This window comes from Vulpes lagopus, chromosome 7, assembly GCF_018345385.1.
Source record: "Vulpes lagopus strain Blue_001 chromosome 7, ASM1834538v1, whole genome shotgun sequence".
Lineage (NCBI taxonomy): Eukaryota > Metazoa > Chordata > Mammalia > Carnivora > Canidae > Vulpes > Vulpes lagopus.
Genome location: NC_054830.1, coordinates 93,622,038 through 93,641,469, shown reverse-complemented (window position 1 = coordinate 93,641,469; position 19,432 = coordinate 93,622,038). Strand labels below are relative to the sequence as shown.

General features: G+C 41.4%; 2 protein-coding genes across 4 annotated transcripts in view; one reads left to right on the top strand and one right to left on the bottom strand.

Annotated features, from left to right (window-relative positions):
- The window catches only part of LOC121495213 (translation initiation factor IF-2-like), a 32,504-nt gene extending 15,640 nt beyond the window's left edge, over positions 1-16,864 (bottom strand). The window contains exons 1-4 of the mRNA XM_041762470.1: positions 16,844-16,864; positions 14,191-15,894; positions 12,436-12,532; positions 11,898-12,074 (exon numbers count right to left, since the gene is read on the bottom strand). Coding sequence (XP_041618404.1) covers positions 14,335-15,894; positions 16,844-16,864 — 1,581 coding nt within the window. The 3' untranslated portion in view covers positions 11,898-12,074; positions 12,436-12,532; positions 14,191-14,334. The remainder of the gene's footprint in view (positions 1-11,897; positions 12,075-12,435; positions 12,533-14,190; positions 15,895-16,843) is intronic.
- The window catches only part of DENND4C (DENN domain containing 4C), a 126,039-nt gene continuing 121,821 nt past the window's right edge, over positions 15,215-19,432 (top strand). For 2 of the 3 annotated variants that reach the window (XM_041761086.1, XM_041761083.1), the window contains exon 1: positions 15,215-15,339. The gene's annotated coding sequence lies outside the window, so the exon portion shown is untranslated. Of the gene's footprint in view, positions 15,340-16,252; positions 16,268-19,432 lie in introns of those variants that run through there. The other variant, XM_041761085.1, reaches the window with a different exon arrangement.

Here is a 19,432-nt window from a genome sequence, read left to right as displayed (position 1 = left end):
CTGAGGTCTAGAAAAGTATATGATCTCTTCAGATTATACAGGTAGGCAGTGGCATATCTGGTACCTAAAACCCAAACTGTTCACTCAGTGTTTTCCAGGATACTGTACTCTATTTCAAATGGAAAGAAATTCTTTTTTTAAGATGTTATTTATTTATTCATGAAGGACACAGAGAGAGAGAGAGAGAGAGAGGCACAGACACAGACAGAGGGAGAAACAGGCTCCATGCAGGGAGTCCGACGTGGGGCTCGATCCTGGGTCTCCATGATCACACCCTGGGCTGAAGACGGCACTAAACCGTTGAGCCACCGGGCTGCCCTGGAAAGAAATTCTAAGGTGGCTTTAATCATCAGTTTATCTGCAATAACAAGAGAATTTGTTTTTCACATGGCTTCCATTTCTAGAACTCATTAGGATTTACATTTATATTCATTTTATTTTTAAATCTTTTTTTTACTATGATGAAATAGTAAATAGATGATGAAATTCATCCTTTTTAGAAGATGAGAGAGAGATAGATAGAGTGAGAGAGAGATAGAGAGCAAGAGTGGAGGAGAGGCAGAGGGAGAGGCAGAAGCAGACTCCCCACTGAACAGGGAGCCCAATGTGGGGCTGGATCCCAGGACTCTGGGACTAGGACTTGAGTTGAAGGCAGACATTTAACTGACTGAGCCACCCAGGTGCCCCTTAATTTTTTAGAACTTACATTAAAAAAAAAAATGCATCAGGCTTGGACAACTACATGCAAAAGAATGAAACTGGACCACTTTCTTTTTTCTTTTTTCTTTTTAGATTTTATTTTTTTATTCATGAGAGACAGAGAGGCAGAGACATAGGCAGAAGGAGAAGCAGGCTCCTGGCAGGGAGGCCGATGTGGGACTTGATTCTGGGACCCTGGGATCACGCTCTTAGCTGAAGGCAAACGCTCAACTGCTGAGCCACCCAGGCATCCCTGGGCCACTTCCTTATATCATAGACAAAAATAAACTCAAAATGGATTAAAGACCTAAATGTGAGACCTGAAGTCATAAAAATCCTAAAAGATAGCACAGGCACTAATTTCTCTGATGTTGGCCATAGCAACATTTTTCTAGATATGTTTCCTGAGGCAAGGAAAATAAAAGCAAAAATGAACTATTAGGACTATATGAAAATAAAAAGCTTCTGCACAGCAAAGGAAACCATCAATAAAATTAAAGACAACCTACTGAATGGGAGAAGATATTTGCAAATGACATCTATGATATAGGGTTAGTAGCCAAAATATATAAAGACTTATATAACTGAACACCAAGAAAATAAGTAATCCAATTTTTAAAGGACGAAGACACAAATAGATATTTCTCCAAAGAAGCCATACAAAAGGCCAACAGACACATCATCAGCAAAATGCAAATTAAAACCATGATGAAATATCACCTTATACCTGTTAGAATGGCTAAAAATCAACAAAAGAAACAAGTGCTAGGAACAAGAGGAGGAAAAGGAACACTTATATATTGTTAGTGGGAATGCAAACTGGTGCAACCACTATGGAAAACAGTATGGAGGTTCCTCAAAAATTAAAAATAGAATTACCATATGATCCAGTGATTCCACTACTGGGTATTTACTCAAAGGATATGAAAACACTAATTCAAAAAGATATATGCACCCCTATGTTTACTGCAGCATTATTTATAATAGCCAAATTACAGAAGCAGCCCAAGTGAATGGCTAAAGAAGATGTGGCGTGTGCACACACACGCACGCACACACACACACACAAGAATATTACTCAGCTATAAAAAATAATGAAACCTTGTCATTTGCAACAACATAGATGGATCTAGAGAGTATAATGCTTAGTGAAATAAGTCAGAGAAAGGCAAATGCCTTCTGATTTCACTCATGTGGAATTTAAAAAAACAAAACAAATGAACAAAGAAAAAGAGAAACAAAAAGCTAGACTCTTTATATATATATAAAGATATATTATCATTATAGAGATAGAGGGAGAGGGAGAAGCATGTTCCATGCAGGGTGCCTGATGTAGGACTCAATCCTGGGACTCCAGGATCATGCCGAGCCAAAGGCAGACACTTAACCGCTGAGCCACCCAGGTGTCCCTTGACTCTTAACTATAGAGAACAACCTAATGGTTACCAGAGAGAAGGTGGGGAGGGAATATGAAATACCTGAATGGGGTTAAAGAGTACACTTATCATAATGAGCACTGTGTAATGCATAGAACTGAGTCACTATATTGTGCACCTGAAACATAACACTGTATGCTAATTTTAAAAATTTACAGTTTCAATATATTTCATTAATTAAAAAGCTTGAAAAAAATTCATCAGACTCAAAATATAAGCAAAAGTATTTTTAATGCTTTTTGCCCCCCTCTTTTCACTTGTATTGGCTAAATAAAAAGCAATTAACAGGGGAGAAGGGGAGTGGAGGTATAGAAGATAGGGAAGGCTGGGTATGAAATAATGTGTAAGGTCTTAAGTAATCAGATAACTGGGTAAGCTATCACTAGTTCCAATTCCTGTCTCTTGGAACCCTCTTCAAGCTTCTAGTTAAGTGCCTGGTAAGCTCCAAAGCATTTTATTTTATTTATTTATTCATGAGAGACAGAGAGAAAGAGAGAGAGAGACAGACAGACAGACAGACAGGCAGAGGGAGAAGCAGGCTCCATGCAGGAAGCCTGACGTGGGACTCAATCCCAGGACTCCAGGATCACGCCGTTGGCTGAAGGCAGTGCTAAACCGCTGAGCCACCTGTGCTGCCTGTTCCAAAGCATTTTGAAGAAATCAAGAGTGTTCAAAGCTGACTGGAGACCCTACTGAGAATTGCAAATAGCTCATTGGCTAAAGCACCCTTTCCCCTTCCCAGCATAACTTTTTTTCTTATATTTACCACCTTTTACCATATTACATTTTTTCCCCTATTTATCTTGTTTATTGTCTGTTTGCCCTCACTCGAATATAAACTTCCGAAAGGCAAGAATTTTTGTCTGTTTTATTCTTGCTCTAACCCTGGTGCCTAGAACAGTGTAGGCACCCAGTAGCTATTCAATCAACACTTACTGAATGAGTGATAAATTATTGGCCCTTTGCTTTTCTTTACTTACTATGAATTATAATTTAAGCATGTTTTCTGGCTGAATCATATAAATAATTGTGGCCTTTCTCTGAAACTAAAATGCTTTTTCTAACATATCAGATCAAAGACGTATTTTCCACACACCAGGACAACATTGCAAATAGTGCTTTGATTTTAGCTGCCTTCTGAGCAAACCACACTACAAGTCCAGCTCTAAAATAACTTCCGTATTAAAAAACAAAAAAACAAAAAACAAAGAGCTGCAGAATATTAGGATCAAAGGTAAAAAATAAAAAATTGTCATCGAACTGAATCCAAACAGGTAAACTTAAAAATGCTTAAAAATTCAGAGTGGGATGGACTTTTTGGAAAAGTTATCCCAAGATACTGACTCTACGGATATTAAACAAGTTAGTACTGTGTTTAAAAATTCTGGAGATGCCATGACTTGCAAAATACATAGTATTTTTGCAATACAAAAAATCTAGTTAAGGTGAAAGGAGAGTATATATTAGAGTCAGAGCTCCCCTGGAACAACACCAGAGGTGGTTGCTTGTTTTGTTTGTTTTTTTAACTTTCCAGAAATCACGGTCCTTTTACATGACTTTCCCACAACTACAAAAGTATTTTAAAAGATGGTGCTGTCTTGATAAAAGAAAGCAAGGAAGGAAAAGCATATCAAAAAACAAGACTAAGACCTTCTGATAGTACGGTTTCACTTTCTTTTCTTTTTAAATTTTATTTATTTATTTGAGAGAGAGAGAGAGAGAACGAACAGGGGGAGGAGAGGTGAATGGAGAGGGGCAGGGGGAGAAGCAGACTCCTCGCTAAGCAGGGAGTATGACACGGGGCTTGATCCCATGACCCTGGGATCATGACCTGAGCTGAAGGCAAACACTTAAACAACTGAGCCATCCAGGTGCCCCTCTCTTCTTTTTCCTTTTTAATCATTGAATTACTTCAAATTACCTTTCTGAGTTATGGCCTATTGATTGCCATAATTCTAATAGGTTTAAAGAATGGAAACAACTTCATCGATAGTATTGCTGAATACCACAGTTAAAGCACTGATGTTGTGAGGCCTGTTCACTTCTGGTCTACAAAACTTACAGGTCAGATCATCAACTTCCCTGGGTCACTGATTCTACCAAGATGTGGGCTTCTACCTAAGGTAAAGCAAGTGTATAATAAGAAACCTTTCGAAATTGTGAAACCAGATTATTCCACTATATTTATCATTTCTGTCATCATCTTCAGTCACTGTTCAAAATATAAGTCTTTTTGTCATGACTTTTTGTGCTGTTTATACTTTTGCTCCCTTTTCCCATTCCTGACCTCCCACTAGTGGAAAGTGCTAATGGTACATTAGGGAATGGCTCCAGATCTCTCGTGATCTCCTTCGGTTCACTTTACCCAATCTTGTTATGTATAAGTGACATTCTTTCAACCAATGATACTCCTAAATCCCCTTGTTATAGACATTCTGAAGCCCCCAATGCTTCACCCTTCCTTTACAAATCTTCCCACTCTGCCTCCTGCAATTTTCCATGATAAACAGATTTCTCTTCTATATCCTTTACCTATTCATTGAATACTCTCCACCTGACTCTCCCCTGAGGACTCATAACTATATTCATATTCTTCCCTAAGCACACTGCTTGCCACCTTCCATATCAGAGGCTGCTCATTTTGCAATAGACAATGTATCTGGAAGACACACATTAGGGTCTCGATTCACCTCTATTCTTCCCCCTTCTTTTGGTAAAAATCTTTGATCCCTTAGGACTCTAGTCCTTGGTGACTCATTCTCTAATCCTGCTTGTCTGTGCTTTTTTTCTGGCCTCCTGTTTGGAGGGAAAAGCAAATCAAACTAACTTTTTTGGTCTCCTAGTATAAGAGTTGGCAAACTTTTTTTAAAATAAAGTATCAGATAGCAAATATTTTTGTCTTTGTGGTCCATACCATCTCTGTCTTAACTCTTTAATTCTGCCATTTTAGTGCCAAAGTAGCCAAAGACAATATTAAACAAATGGGCATGGCTGTGTTCCAATAAAACTTAATTTACAAAAATAGGCATCAGGGTAGATTTAGCCCAAGGGCTAAAGTATGCCAACTCCTGTCCAAGTATGTGCCAGTCACTATGACAGAGGCTTTACATACATTATATCATGGGAAACTATAATGACAATTCCCCAATAGGGCAGAGTAGTAGACAATGAAGGTTAAGCACCTAGTATGGTGACTGCCTATAGTAGGTGCTTGAAAAATGGTTGCTGCAAATGATAATGATTAATTGTAAATGACTCTGCAAGATAAATATTTTATGCCAGAGGAAAGAGGCTCAGGACATTGAAGAACTTATGGAGTAAGTGAAGATCCCAAAGACTTAACTGCTCAATTTTTTTCCCCAATGAATATAGTTTGAATTTAATTGTGGAAATATAGATGAAATGAATAGTAAGTCATGGAAGAAATGGAGTTTAGGGGAGTAGTGGGAATAGATTCAAATTTTCTGCAGAAACCTGACTTCTCCTTTTAGTTTTCTAATTAATGATCCTCATTAGGAGCTACTAGCACATCAAAAGAGTATTAAAATAGCAATTAACCTTGGTGACTAAAGTAAACACAAATATAATTTTCCCTTTGACAAGCTCAAAAGAAAATGCTCTAATAATTCTTAATGAAGGCAGCAGGCATCAGTAAATAAATGATTAGGTTGAGAATTAACATGTCATTTGAGTCAGTTAAGACAGGATTTTCTAAGTTGCTGTTGTTGTTTTTTAGGCATTGTCCATTAATGGTTATTGCTAGCAGAGAATTAATTCAAAACCATATTTCATGCTCTGGACCCAACTCAAAGAACTTTCTTTCTCTTTTTTTTTTTTTTTTTTAAGAACTTTCTCATGTAGACTGCACAGGGAAGAAATATCGATGAGAGTCCCAGACATTTCAGACATGTTCAGGCATATTTGCAGGATTGGAGAGGTGGAGCCAGCTAGGGTTTACCTGTACTAGGGTTTCAGTAATTCCAGAGATGGAACAATGATCAGAAACATGGAGGCTGAAAAGTGGTGGAAAGAACAGACTCCTCACAGCCTGCTTAATTATTTGATTGATTCACCAACAATATTTATAGGTTATTACTACTGTTCTAGGTACCAGGGATACAGTAGTGAATAAAATAAAGTTCCTGCCCTTATGAGACTTACATACTGATAGTAAACACATAAATAGACAAATAATGTCAGTGACTAAATGATGGGGAAAATTTAAAACAGGGAAAGATGACACCTGGATGGCTCAGTGGTTGAGCATCTGCCCTTGGCTCAGGTCATGATCCTGGGGTCCTGGGACTGAGTCTTGCAGCTGGCTCCCTGCAGGGAGCCTACTTCTCCTTCTGCCTATGTCTCTGCCTCTCTCTCTGTGTCTCTCATGAATAAACAAATAAAATCTTAAAAACAAATAAAATAGGGCAAGATGATATAATGTGAGTGTTTATTTATTTTTTAAAGATTTTATTTATTTGAGAGAGAAAGAACAGGCAGAGGGAAGGGTAGAGGGAGGAGCAGAAAGAGAGAAAGAAGCAGACTCCTCACTGAGCAGGAAGCCAATGATGTGGGATTATGACTTGAAGCAAAGGCAAATGTTCAATGGATTGAGCCACCGCAGTGCCCCAATGTGAGTGTTGCTTTAGACAGGATAGGCAGGGAACACTGAATTTCAAACACTAAGCACTGCTCCTAGCAGAAATAGTTTCCTGAGAGCCTTTGTTCAAATTTGCTTCAACTAATCTACACATAACCTTGTTCTATGTGTTTTTGTTAAAAGAAACCATATTTAATATATAACATTGAGGGATCCCTGGGTGGCACAGCGGTTTGGCGCCTGCCTTTGGCCCAGGGCGCGATCCTGGAGACCCGGGATCGAATCCCACGTCGGGCTCCCGATGCATGGAGCCTGCTTCTCCCTCTGCCTGTGTCTCTGCCTCTCTCTCTCTCTGTGTGTGTGACTATCATAAGTAAATAAAAATTTAAAAAATAAAATCTTAAAAAAAAAAAATATATATATATAACATTGATTTCTTCACATTGAACTCATAGCCAACAGCACTGTAAGCCATGCCTGAATACAGCTTATCTAACACATATTTTTTTTGTAAAGTGGTAGTTTCACCTCTGCCCAGTCTCTCCAAAGTTTTCCCTTCTATACCGCTAATGGCTTTCTGGGTGTCAAGGTCATACTGTTCTGTATCCTGGAAAACTAAAAGAGTGGTTCTTTACACACACAATGTGGTTAGGTATTCAAGTCTCAGGATACAGGTTTACATTCTCATAGTCAAGAGCACAGTTATATGCAGACTGATGCCAATGGAAGGACCATGGGCCTCAATGGTGGATACACAGCTGAGGTGACTACATTTGACTTCACATAACTGCCTGTTGTATAGCACTGAATGCTCATTAATAGTCTATAGGCATTGGCCCTTTTGTGGTTCCCAGGTATTGGCCTATGAGAGCCCTGGACAGTCCTCCCAATGCTGACCCCAGCTCCATTTCTTCTCTATCTTGCCAAATGACATCCTCCCTAACACCTAGTTCATGTGATCCACCTTTGGATCTGGGGGTTGAAGAGGACATCATTTGGCAAGATAGGGAAGATGATGGCGCCAAATAATAAAATGAGGGAACTTAAAAAGGAATAGTTTTGGTGGGGGGCGGGCAGATACAATGCAGGAAGGGAATTAAGAGTTGTGTTTTGAACATGTAAAATGTTAGATGTCATTTAAACATTAGAGGTCGGACATCTGGATGACTGAGTTGGTTAAGTGTCTGCCTTTGGCTTGGTCATAGGTCCTGCATCAGGCTCCCTGCTTGGTGGGGAGTCTGCTTCTCCCTCTATCCTTCCCCACTGTTTGTGATCTCTCTCTTATGCTCTCTCTCTCTCAAATAAATAAATAAAATATTTGATAAACAATAAACCATGGGGGTAGTTTGATGGTTGAGTCCATAGCCCAAGTAAATTTGTGGCTAGAGAGGTAAATTTGGGAGTGAACAACAAAAAGGGGCTGAAATTATTGTTTTTTTTTTTTTTTTTTTTTTAGATTTTATTTTATTTATTCATGAGAGACACAGAGAGAGAGAGAGCGAGAGAGAGGCAGAGACACAGGCAGAGGGAGAAGCAGGCTCCACGCAGGGAGCCGGATGTGGGACCCAATCCTGGGATTCCAGGATCACGCCCTGGGCTGAATGCAGGCCCTAAACCGCTGAGCCACCTAGGGATCCCCCTTATTCTGGTTTCTATTAATCCTTTTGAGACACCTTCTAGTATTCAGTTCATTTTCTCCTTTTCTGTCTGAAAGGAACCATAAAAGTAGGGGAAAATTTGAGTAGGTGCTAAAGGGTATTAGCACCAGATCCCAATGATTTCTTTGTCAGGGTATTAAAACCATACAGTAAAAAAAAAATAAAAATAAAATAAAATAAAACCATACAGTGCTTATTGAACTCATATTAAATATGTCAGAAATTGAATATTAATTTGAGACTTTTAGGCAGACTCTGATTCTTAAATATTATGGGGTCTTTGATCTAAATAGTGAAATATCTTTAAGGGCGACAATTTCGTTGGAGAGAGTCCCCACCCTATACTCCCTGAATCATGGAGGAACCTGAGCAGCATCATTCTGGTGTATCAGTCAGAGGTGTATTGCAAACTCAAACCCTCCAGACAGGAGTTGTATAGATCCATGAGGAGTAGAAGGGGTGAGAGAGGATACATTATCAATATTTCATAGGTTTTTTTCTCATTCAAAAATAACAAAATATTGAACAAAATATTAATTAAAATAATTTTTTTATTTTTAAAAAAGATTTTATTTATTTATTCATGAGAGACAAAGAGAGAGAGAGAGGCAGAGACACAGGCAGAAGGAGAAGCAGGCTCCATGCAGGGAGCCTGATGTGGGACTTGATCCCGGGTCTCCAGGATCAGGCCCTGGGCTGAAGGTGGCCCTAAACCGCTAAGCCACCCAGGCTGCCCTAAAATAATTTTTAGTAGTGACAGTGGCCTCGTACTTTTTATTTTTTAAAGTCCATATCTTCTAGATCTACATGCTGAAGTATTTGCTGATGAAATGAAATGCCAATTATTTGCTTCAAAATACTCAGGGAGAAGAGGGGAGTGGGGAAGGGGATACATGGAATCAAGATTAAGTATGAGTTGAAGCTAAGTGATAAACTCAGAAGAGTTCATTATACTATTTAAAAATTTTTAAAATTATTTATTTATTTTAAAAGATTTATTTATTAATGAGAGATACAGACAGAAAGAGAGGCAGAGACACAGGCAGAGGGAGAAGCAGGCTCCTTACAGGGAGCCCAATGTGGGACTTGATACCGGATCCCGGGATGATGACCTGAGCTGAAGGAAGGCGCGCAACCGCTGAGCCACCCAGGGGTCCCTATACTATTTTTTTTTACAAAAGATTTTACTTATTTATTCATGAGAGACACACACACACACAGAGGCAGAGACATAGGCAGAGGGAGACGCAGGCTCCATGCAGGGAGCCCGATGTGGGACTCCAGGATCTCGCCCTGGGCCGATGGCAGGCGCTCAACCGCTGAGCCACTCAGATGTCCCTATACTATTATTTTTTGATGCTTATATCTTATTGTTCTTGTTTTCTTAATAAAATTTTTTAAAAGATTTTATTTATTTATTCATGAGAGACATAGAGAGAGAGAGAGAAAGAGAGAGAGAGAGAGGCAGAGACACAGGCAGAGGGAAAAGCAGGCTCCATGCAGGAAGCCGGATGTGGGACTCGATCCCAGGTCTCCAGGATCAGACCCTGGGCTGAAGGTAGTGCTAAACCGCTGAGCCACCCAGGCTGCCCTGTTTTCTTAATAAAAAATTTTTTAGAAAAATTGATCTTTGAAACACAGAATACATATATTTCTTTTTTTAAAAAAAGATTTACTTATTTATTTGAGAGAGAGCGAGTGCATAAGCAGAAGGGACAGAAGGAGAAGGAGATAGAATCTCAAGCAGACTCCATGCTGAACATGGAGCCCCAGAAAAAGCTTGGTTTCAAGACCCTGAGATCTCAACCTGAGCCAAAAACTAGAATCAGATGCTTAACCAACTGTACCACCCAATGCCCCTCCAATACATACATTTCTTGGTCTGTGGTCAGGACAATTTGATATGATGTGAGGAAAAAAAAGAATTAAAGCCCAGAAAAAGGGGTTGGGAAGAAGCAGGTAAGAGTTGAATTCTAGTCATGACAGGCAACAGTAAGAATAGGCTGTCTTCCTATCAACCTCTCCACCCATTATTTCTTTCTGTTTTTCTTCTTCTTTTTTAAAAGATTTTATTTATTTATTGATCACACACACACAGGCAGAGACATAGGCAGGGGGAGAAGCAGGTTCCCTGAAAGGAGCCTGATGAGGGACTCGATCCCAGGACCCCAAGGTCACGCCCTGAGCCCAAGGCAGATGCTCAAACGCTGAGCCACCCAGGTGTCCCCTGTCTGTGTTTCTTCCTTTTGCTAATCCCAACTCTTTATGATTTGTTCTCAGGATCATTTACTCTACTTTGACTCAAGATCAGGAGCCTTGTGCCAACCCTCTCCACCTAGAGTCCATCTATGTTTGGCCTGTAGGCCTAGTAAGGAGAGTTGGATAAAGATTATGCTGAGTAATTCCAAAAGACTCTAGATGAGGTCATTCTGATAATGCTGAAACAGAGTCCACAGTCAGATAAGATACTGGAGTAGAACACAAAGAGAGTGTGCTAACGCTCCTTGTGGAGAGTAGGACACACTGGCTCATTTAGATACATGAATAATGCAGATCTAGTGTTTGTTGATGTCATTGTTACTTAAAACTCTTTTCTAGAAGGATAACACAGTGCCTGCAGGCATAAAACACCAGGCCTTCAAATCCTGTGTTTTTGAAAATTGATGAGTAAGGGGCTGGAACCAAATAACTTGCCAGTGTATGACAAGTGGCTTATGCACAGGAAAGTAGAGATCAGGCTCAGATTTTCTTTTCTTTTCTTTTTTTTTTTTTTCAGGCTCAGATTTTCATGCTGTGAAGGCTGTCCTAGGGAATCTAGAGTTAAGTTATTCTGACTGAGAAAATAAAGAGTTAAGAACTTAGTAGTTTCTCCATACTCAACCATGAAATCACTAAAGCTGAGCCTGGGAAGATTCTAGGTAAGTCAGTAAACTTTGCTGGGCCTTAATGTCCCCATCTATCAAATGACTTAATTAGAATAGACGATCTCTAAAGTTTCCCCTCTACTCCAAACTCATGATTCCATGAAATACTTAAAGCTACCCTTTTTATTATGAAAAAAAAAAATTAAAAAGTTATTAAAAGTAGAGAACTCTAAGAACCCCCAGTAGCAATCACTCCATTTCATCTTGTGTCCAATTTTGTTTTACCTAAACTCATATTTACTCACTATTCTATCCCCCCTTGCATTATTTTGAAGCAAATCCAAGATATCATATGAAATACATTTTAATGAACTCTTTTGGAGCAAAGATAGTTTATAAATAACTGATCAGGAGAAGTTAGTCTTTCCACTTTTCTTACCTTCTTTTACTGCAATTATAACCACTAGAGTTAAATTTAGCATGATAGGATGCTAAGAATCGCATGCTAAACCCTAGTCAAGGAATAGCTACCGTGAATGCACACTTGTTATCATCCAGGTATGACTATAATGTATTAATTATTTTTGTTATGTCACAAATTAATCCCCAAATGTTGCAGCTGGAAACAAGAAACATTTCTTACCTCACAGTTCTGTAAGTAAGGAATGTAGGAGCAGCTTAGTTGGGCGATTCTGGCTCAGGGTCTGTCAGGAGGCGGAAATAGAGGTTTTGGCTGTGGCTACAGTCATCTCAAGGCTCAACTTGGCTAGGATACACTTCTGAACTCATTCACAGGGCTGCCTGATGACATGGTAGCTGGCTTCTCCCAGAGGAAGCAATCCAGAAGGTGAGAGAGAAAGAATCCATGAGTGAAGGCACAGGTCTTTTTTTAATAGTCTCATCTTGTTAGAGACATCTCATCACTTCTGATGTATTCTGTGTGTTAGAAGCTCATCCATAAATCCACCCCACAGCCAGTGGAAGGAGATTACACAAGAGCATAAATCAGGAAGTAGGGATCATTATAAGACACAATGAAAGGCTGCCTATCACATGTGCTAAATATTGATTACTGGACTGGTCTGTTTGATATTATAGCTTATTGTAAATTACTAAATGATCTCACTTTTTACTAATAGAATTTTACTCACTTTATACATGAGGTAAATTAAGTAACTCACCTGATGATAGAGTGGAAGAAAGTGAGGGAACCATGATTTATTTCAGTCATTCATCACATATTTTTTGGAAGTCTGTCATATGTTGGTTATTCCAAATCTGAAAGAGAACATGACATATGAATACACATATATGACTTGTGAACATTGTTCTCAAGGGCTTATAATCTAGTATGGAATTCAGACATTAAGAAATGACAAAAATAGGGGCTCCTGGCTGGCTCAGACAGAAGAGCATGTGACTCTTGATCTTGGGTCTGGGTTTGGAGCCCCACATTGGGTGTAGAAACTACATACAAATAAAATTAAAAAAAAAAAAGAAATTACAAAAATAATTACAATAATCAGATTAAACTGCTAGATTTATAATGCTTCTATTAAACAGGTAGTTGAATGAAACAGATAAAAAATATAGAAGCATAAAGGTCTTTGAATATTCCTGTGAAAACCAATTTTTAGAACTTTTTCAGGGGAACAAATAGGAAGAGGAAAACAATTTGGGATGTTTCAGCACTGAAGATGGCAACCCAATATATCATATGTTTATTTTAAGAAAATTTTCAGCATTTCCATTCAACTCTTTTGCATTGCTCATTGGCAGAAATCTGCAGTGACCATGCCCAATCAGATGTCTGTATTCCCTTCTTCAATGGGCTGGGTGATTGTTCTATGCATTCTTGTATTTAGGAAGGCTCAATTGAAACTGTGATACTATAAGGATTATAACAATCATGTTGTTATTGGGCCCTCCAGCTCCTCTCCCACGAGTTAGACTTAAATATTTACATGTTAAAAATTAAAATGAACTTATTTCAATGCTCTGTGCATAAGATTATAGTTGGGAAGGTTGCAGGATCAAGGACTTGCAGACCTAAGAAGAGCTACTGAGATAAGAAAATTAGGCCCAAAATATACTAGTTCATTCCATGAAATTTTAGGTAGACAATGGCAATGAAAACCTATGGGAAATCTATAGGGCAATTAAAAAATTAATTGAAAAAAATTAAGTGAAAAAAAATTAAAGAGATTCTTAAATCCTACATTGCAAATTGAGAAAAGTCTGTCAATCAAATGGAAGAGGTATAGTGGGTTCTTCCATTTTTCATTTCTGCGGTTACAAAAAAAAAAAAAAGAAGAAACAATCTGTGTTAATGAAATCTATCCATTAAGATATCTCGTCTATATTAAATCTTTTAAAACTGTTAATAGGCCTTGAGAAAGGAAGGACAAGAAGTCCTTGAGAAAGGAAGGACAAGAATCCTCGAGCTAATTTCCAAGTATTAGTTCCTTGAAAACCTTCTGTCCAGATTGTCAAAGGTTGGTTTTCACTGCGTTCAGACGGACTCCAAACTATTACTAAATAAGCCTTGTTTTTATTGCTGTGCATTTCTACAGAATCCGTTCTGACGGCTAATGTAGTTAGGAAAATAGTTTCTGCCATTGGCTACAAAATTCGAACTGTCTATGCAGTAAAATTCAGAAGTAAATCGACAACACGATGTTCACGACTGAGGTCTAATCTTACACTTTCCAGCAAAAAAAGTGCAGACTGAATCAAGAGAGTAGTTCTCAGGACAATGATGCATATGCACGTATATCCGGACACTTATCAGAGGCACACAAATATTACCCGCTCTAGTTTTGATCTGCCATGGAATCTGTGAAATCATTCGTCATTTATTTTTATTTTTAGCCAGGAGGTAAAAAAACAAAAAACAAAAAAAGCCAAAAAAACATTTCAAACCACCTGCTCCTTACCCAATAACTAGTTGTCACTCTTTCTCATCTAGTAACCTCCAAACGCTGTCAAAAACATTTTGCAAATTTTGCATGAAGGCGGAAGGACTTTGCATGCATCTGTGTAGATAAGGAGCCTACACTTAGGAGGCAGGACAGGACTGATCAAACACGGAGTCCCCATCCCGAAATCCCGGCCGAGGCAGCGACAGCGAGGACGGCCGAGGACTCTCCTGGGGCGCCGCAGCCGGGGAGCTCGGGAGGCGCCAGTCGGCGGGTCTCTCTGCAGCCTCGGAGGACCCCCCGGTCACGCGTGGAAACTCCAGCTCCCATCGTGGGGACGAATCTTGCCCTCCAGAGGCTCGCACACGCCCGGCTGCTCTCCGCGGACTGAGGCGCTCCCTCGGCCCGTCTTCGATACAGCCGAGAGGCGCGGCCGCCACCTGCCTGAGGCCAAGGCAATAAACCCGCGCCAGTCAGCCCCGTAGAAGGGGCGCGAAGGGGCGCGAAGCGGCGCCCAGGGCCCGGTCCTCGCAGCGCGGTTCCGGCCGGGGACCCGCCGCGCCCACGCGCAGGAAGGGCTCGGACCGGGCCGGGCGGGGACCTAGCGCCCCGCGGGGGTCGCCGCGGGGGGCGGGGGAGGGGAGCAGAGGCCGCGCGGCCCGCCCCGCCCCGCCCCGCCCCCGGGGGCGTGGCCCCGGCGCCGCCCCGCCCCCTCCCCTCCCCTCCCCCGCGCCCTCGTCCACCCGCCCCCGCAGTAGGAAAGGGAGAGGGAGGGGGGAAAAGGAAAGTGCTGTTCAGTGGAAAGGGGCGGAAGGACGGGGAGAAAAAAAAGAAAAGGGAACAGAAACATGGCCGTCGGCTGTCGGGACGGCGGTGCAGCGGGCAGCTCCTAGGCGACCCGCCGCCCGCGCTGCGGGACTCCAGGGCGCACAGGCGCCCGCGCGGGCTGCGCCGCCGGCCGTGATCGCTGCCCGCGGCGCCCCTCGAGACCCAGCCCGCGAGGCCGCGCAGGCGCAGACCCGGCCGCGGCGGCGGCGGCGGCGGCGGCGGCCGCGGGAGCGAGTCCCCCCCCGGCGCAGCCCCGGGCGCGCAGGCCGCGAAGCCGGCGCTTTCATGCCCCAGGAAGGGGCTGTGTCTGGGTGGCACCGACGGTGGAGCGGGCGGCAGGTGAGTCTGCGGCGAGGGCCTCTCGCGGAGGAATCCGGCGCCGCGCCTGCGTCGGGCCCGCGCGCCGGGGCGGGGAGGGCGCCGCGCAGGTACGGGCCGGGGGCCGGGGCCGGGGGCCGGGGCCCGCCTGCGGGGGTCGCGCGGGAGGCGGAAGGGGCCGGCTTCGGCGGTCCCGGCCTGGCCTGCCCGCGGCTTCCGGGGGCGGGGAGTCCCCGGAGCCGGCGGGGTGTGATGGAGCCGGAGAGGCCGCGCCGGGGCGGGCCTCCTCGCATCGTCCGCCCGGGCTCCTGGGAGCCGCTTGCCGGGACGGCGAGGGGGCGCGGGCCCGGGGGCCTCCGGGCGGGGGCGGGGATTGGGCCCGGGCCGGGTGCGTGCGGGGCGAGGCCCGCGGTGGGGCGCGCTGGGTCCCGAGCCCGCGAGCCGAGCCCTGGGGGCCCGCGCAGGTGTCGCAGGTGAATCGAGGGCATTTCCTCCTCTGCCTTCCCGTGGCTGATCCTCAGGGCTTCCTCGTGGGGACACGACTTTCGGGAGGCAGGTTCCATTCAACTCCGAGGACTGCACACAAATAAAACCACCTAGTGAGACCTTAGGCTGTAACTTTTCTGCACCGAGGATGCTGTCCTTTTTTTCTTTTTTTTCTTTTGCTGCTTCATGGACCTTTTCCGTCGCATCAGAGCAAATAAGGAATGACCCAGTTTTTTTTTTTATTTATTTTTACTTATTTATATTTATTTATTTTTGACCCAGTTTTTAAAGGGTAACCCTCCCCCCCCCCCCCCGCCCCGTCCCATCCCTTGATGCGTTTGTTTCAACACGGGAACATTTAGGCCAGTTACCGAAGTTCCTTGTGCAGGTGTGAGGGTGCCCTGCCCTCTCCGGTGACGAACGAACCCTCGGCCAGCTGCCTGTATGTTCCTGCCCAAGAGAGGTTGGTTGCCAGACGTTGTAATCTGGGAATTTGACTTACTGAGACTGCTTAATTGTGCAAACTCGTGTTAAATCGTTTTCCCTAGACCTCGATTTCCAGGAGGAGTAGATCTTCCCTTCCGGTCTTCCGGTTTAGGAGGTGAAGGGTTTAGTAAGACTGGGAGTAATATTAGCGCCCAGGCGCCAAGTTTTTAAGGACTATTTGAAGTGAGCGTGTGTATTAAGCTGTCTGAAACGAAGAGCGTCGTTTGTGATGTTATGTGTACACATAAGAGCAAAATCGGCCAACCGGAGAACTGCTTTGAGCATAAAAGAATGTCAGCTCTTGTTCAGTTATAACCATTAAGAAATGGTTATAATATAGCCATTTTATGTAATATAACCAATATGAAGGCCTTATATTTTATTTTCTGACCTCTTATTTGTAATTAGTGTTAAAAAGCTGGTAAACTTCCTGCTGTGAGACTGGGGACTCCGAAATGAATGTAGATTTGTATTCATGAGGGTGATCTACCTCCTATAGGCTTGGTTTGACTCTTTTGTCTTAACGGCAAACTCAGTCCACACTTTGCACTACATAGGTATCTTGTGTGGCCATTTTGCAAAATAGTTAATCTTTTATATTACTGATTTTACTTTGGCTGTAGTACCAGACTTAGTGCACTACTGTTTACACTTGTTAATTTGGAAAATAGGAAAGCAATGATGTTAGAAATGTTGAAGTTGTATATTGGGGTAATTCACTCTTGTATAATTTGTAAATGAGTGCATCCTGTTGTTGAGAGTAAACATAGTGTTTTGTAGAATGAACTTCAGTTTTCAGCTGAAGAAATTGGCAGTAGAGCTGGTGTGTGGACACTGTTCTTAAAACGCAAATGTTTTAAATTATAAGGAATGGTAGTGATGTGTAGGCTGTGACAATTCATGGTGCCAGACTTGGAGGGTTATTTGGTTAAGATGCTCCCTATAAAGAAACATATTAAGTATCTTCGGTAAAAGCTAATTTGTAGCTATACTTGAGGGATTTTGCATGATAAAGATACATAAAGGCACCTTTGCTCTGTATATATCTTCCAGTTAGGATCAAAACATGTCATATTTTCTTTGGAGTTTACTGCCAAGACAGTTACTGATTTTGCATTGGCTTTACTACTCAGTTTGAAACTTTGGTTCAGTCTTATCCTTGCAACTTAAGTGCAGGTTGTAAAGAAAAGGAAAGCTGCTGAGTCAGTGGCAGGTTGTCTCATTTGGTCTTTCTGGTTTGCAGAAGGGAATTTTGGTTAGAATTTCAATTTCCAATATAATATGCTTGCTGAACTTAGGTAGTAAAGGCAAATAAGCTTTCCTAATACACAAATTAAAATTTTATCTTCTCTTAGCTGGTGGCATGCGTTTTATCTTCTCTTTCATATTGTCAGTTTGACAGACTTGTAGTAATGGGATGTCTTGTTGGGATTGGAGATTCCTTTGTGAAGGTTAAAAATTGGGGAAACTTGTACGTAGTACAGCTGGTGTGAAAGTATAGGTTTAGTGTCACATTGTAGGAAATTCCAAAATCAGATAAGTTTATATTTGAAATTTAAAACAGTATTTTTTTGGAAGATATTAGGTAGTTTATAAACTTAAAATTTTTTTCTACTTATGTCAGTGTGTAATATGTATAATAAGTGTAGTAGAGCTCTATGTGTGACTTTAAAACTTTATTGGAAAAGAATGTAACATGATTAGAGGAAATTCAAAAGGAAAAAAAATTTAATTCTCACCTTACATTTTTCTGTATTCTTATTCTACTTGTATAATATATTAATCAGTATAATGTATTAATCCTATCCATACTTGTATATAATTCTGTGGTTAATATTCATATAATTTTTTTAAAGGATATATTTTAGAGAGAGTGTGTGTGCATATTGTGGGGGAGGGACTGGGGGGGTGGTGGGGAGGATGGTGGGGAGGGCTGAGGGAGAGGGAGAAAATCTCATGCAGAGTCCCTGTGGAGCCTGGGATCATGCCCTGAGCTGAAATCAGGAGCCTTCTGCTTAGCCGGCTGAGCCATCTAAGCGCTCCATATAATTGTCTGTCTGTCTGTCTTCCTTTTCTTTTCTTTCTTTCTTTGATTTTCTTTATTTATGAGAGAGAGAGAGACAGAGACACACACAGGCAGGAGAAGCAGACTCCATGCCAGGAGCCTGACATGGGACTTGATCCCGGGTCTACAGGATCACGCCCTGGGCTGACGGTGGCGCTAAACCGCTGAGCCACCAGGTCCCTGGTGCTGCATATTATTGTTATTTTATGGTTTTGTAATAGTCCAAAGTTTTGCTGTTTCACAGTGCATTTAACTATTTCTTTGTCTTTGAACATTAAAATGTTAGTACATTTGAACATTAAAATGTTTAGTAAAATTACTAAAGTAATTCCACTTTATTGCTCTTTAAATAATGTGATAATGAAATCATTTTGCTAATATGATTGTCCAAGCCAAATTAATTTTTATTTTATTTATTATTTATTTTTATTTTATTTTATTTTGTTTTTCCAAATTACTTTTTAAACGTTTGAAAAAGTAGGCATTTTTTGAACTGTTTCATTTGCAGCGGATTATTAGGGCTTTTATAATATAGTATTTAATTGAGAACACAATTTTAAAAAGATGAAAACATTGGGACGCCTGGGTGGCTCAGCGTTGAGCCCCCTGCCTTTGGCTCAGGGTGTGATCCTGGGATCGAAGTCCCACGTCTGGCTCCTTCCATGGAGCCTGCTTCTCACTCTGCCTATGTCTCCGCCTCTCTCTGTGTCGCTCAGGAATAAATGAATAAAATCTTTAAAAAAAAAAAAAAGATGAAAAATGGTTGATGTGCCTGTATGTCTTGAATTTATTGAGTAGGTATTAAAATAAAAATTCATAATTTTTCCTGTTACTTGCTACATGTTTCCGTTTATCAATTTTACTTTTAAAATATAATAAGTAATATTTTCTAGTGATTCTCCATTCTTAAAGTAATATTGTGGGACATAAATGTTTCTCTTATTTCACCCTGAACTCATATTTACCAATATAGATTTACAGTCTTTTGACTTACAGAAGAGTAATTTTATAGAATTTTAAAAGTATTTGAAATATTTTAAAGGATTCTTTGAATGTAGTTTTTTATTGTGTATATGC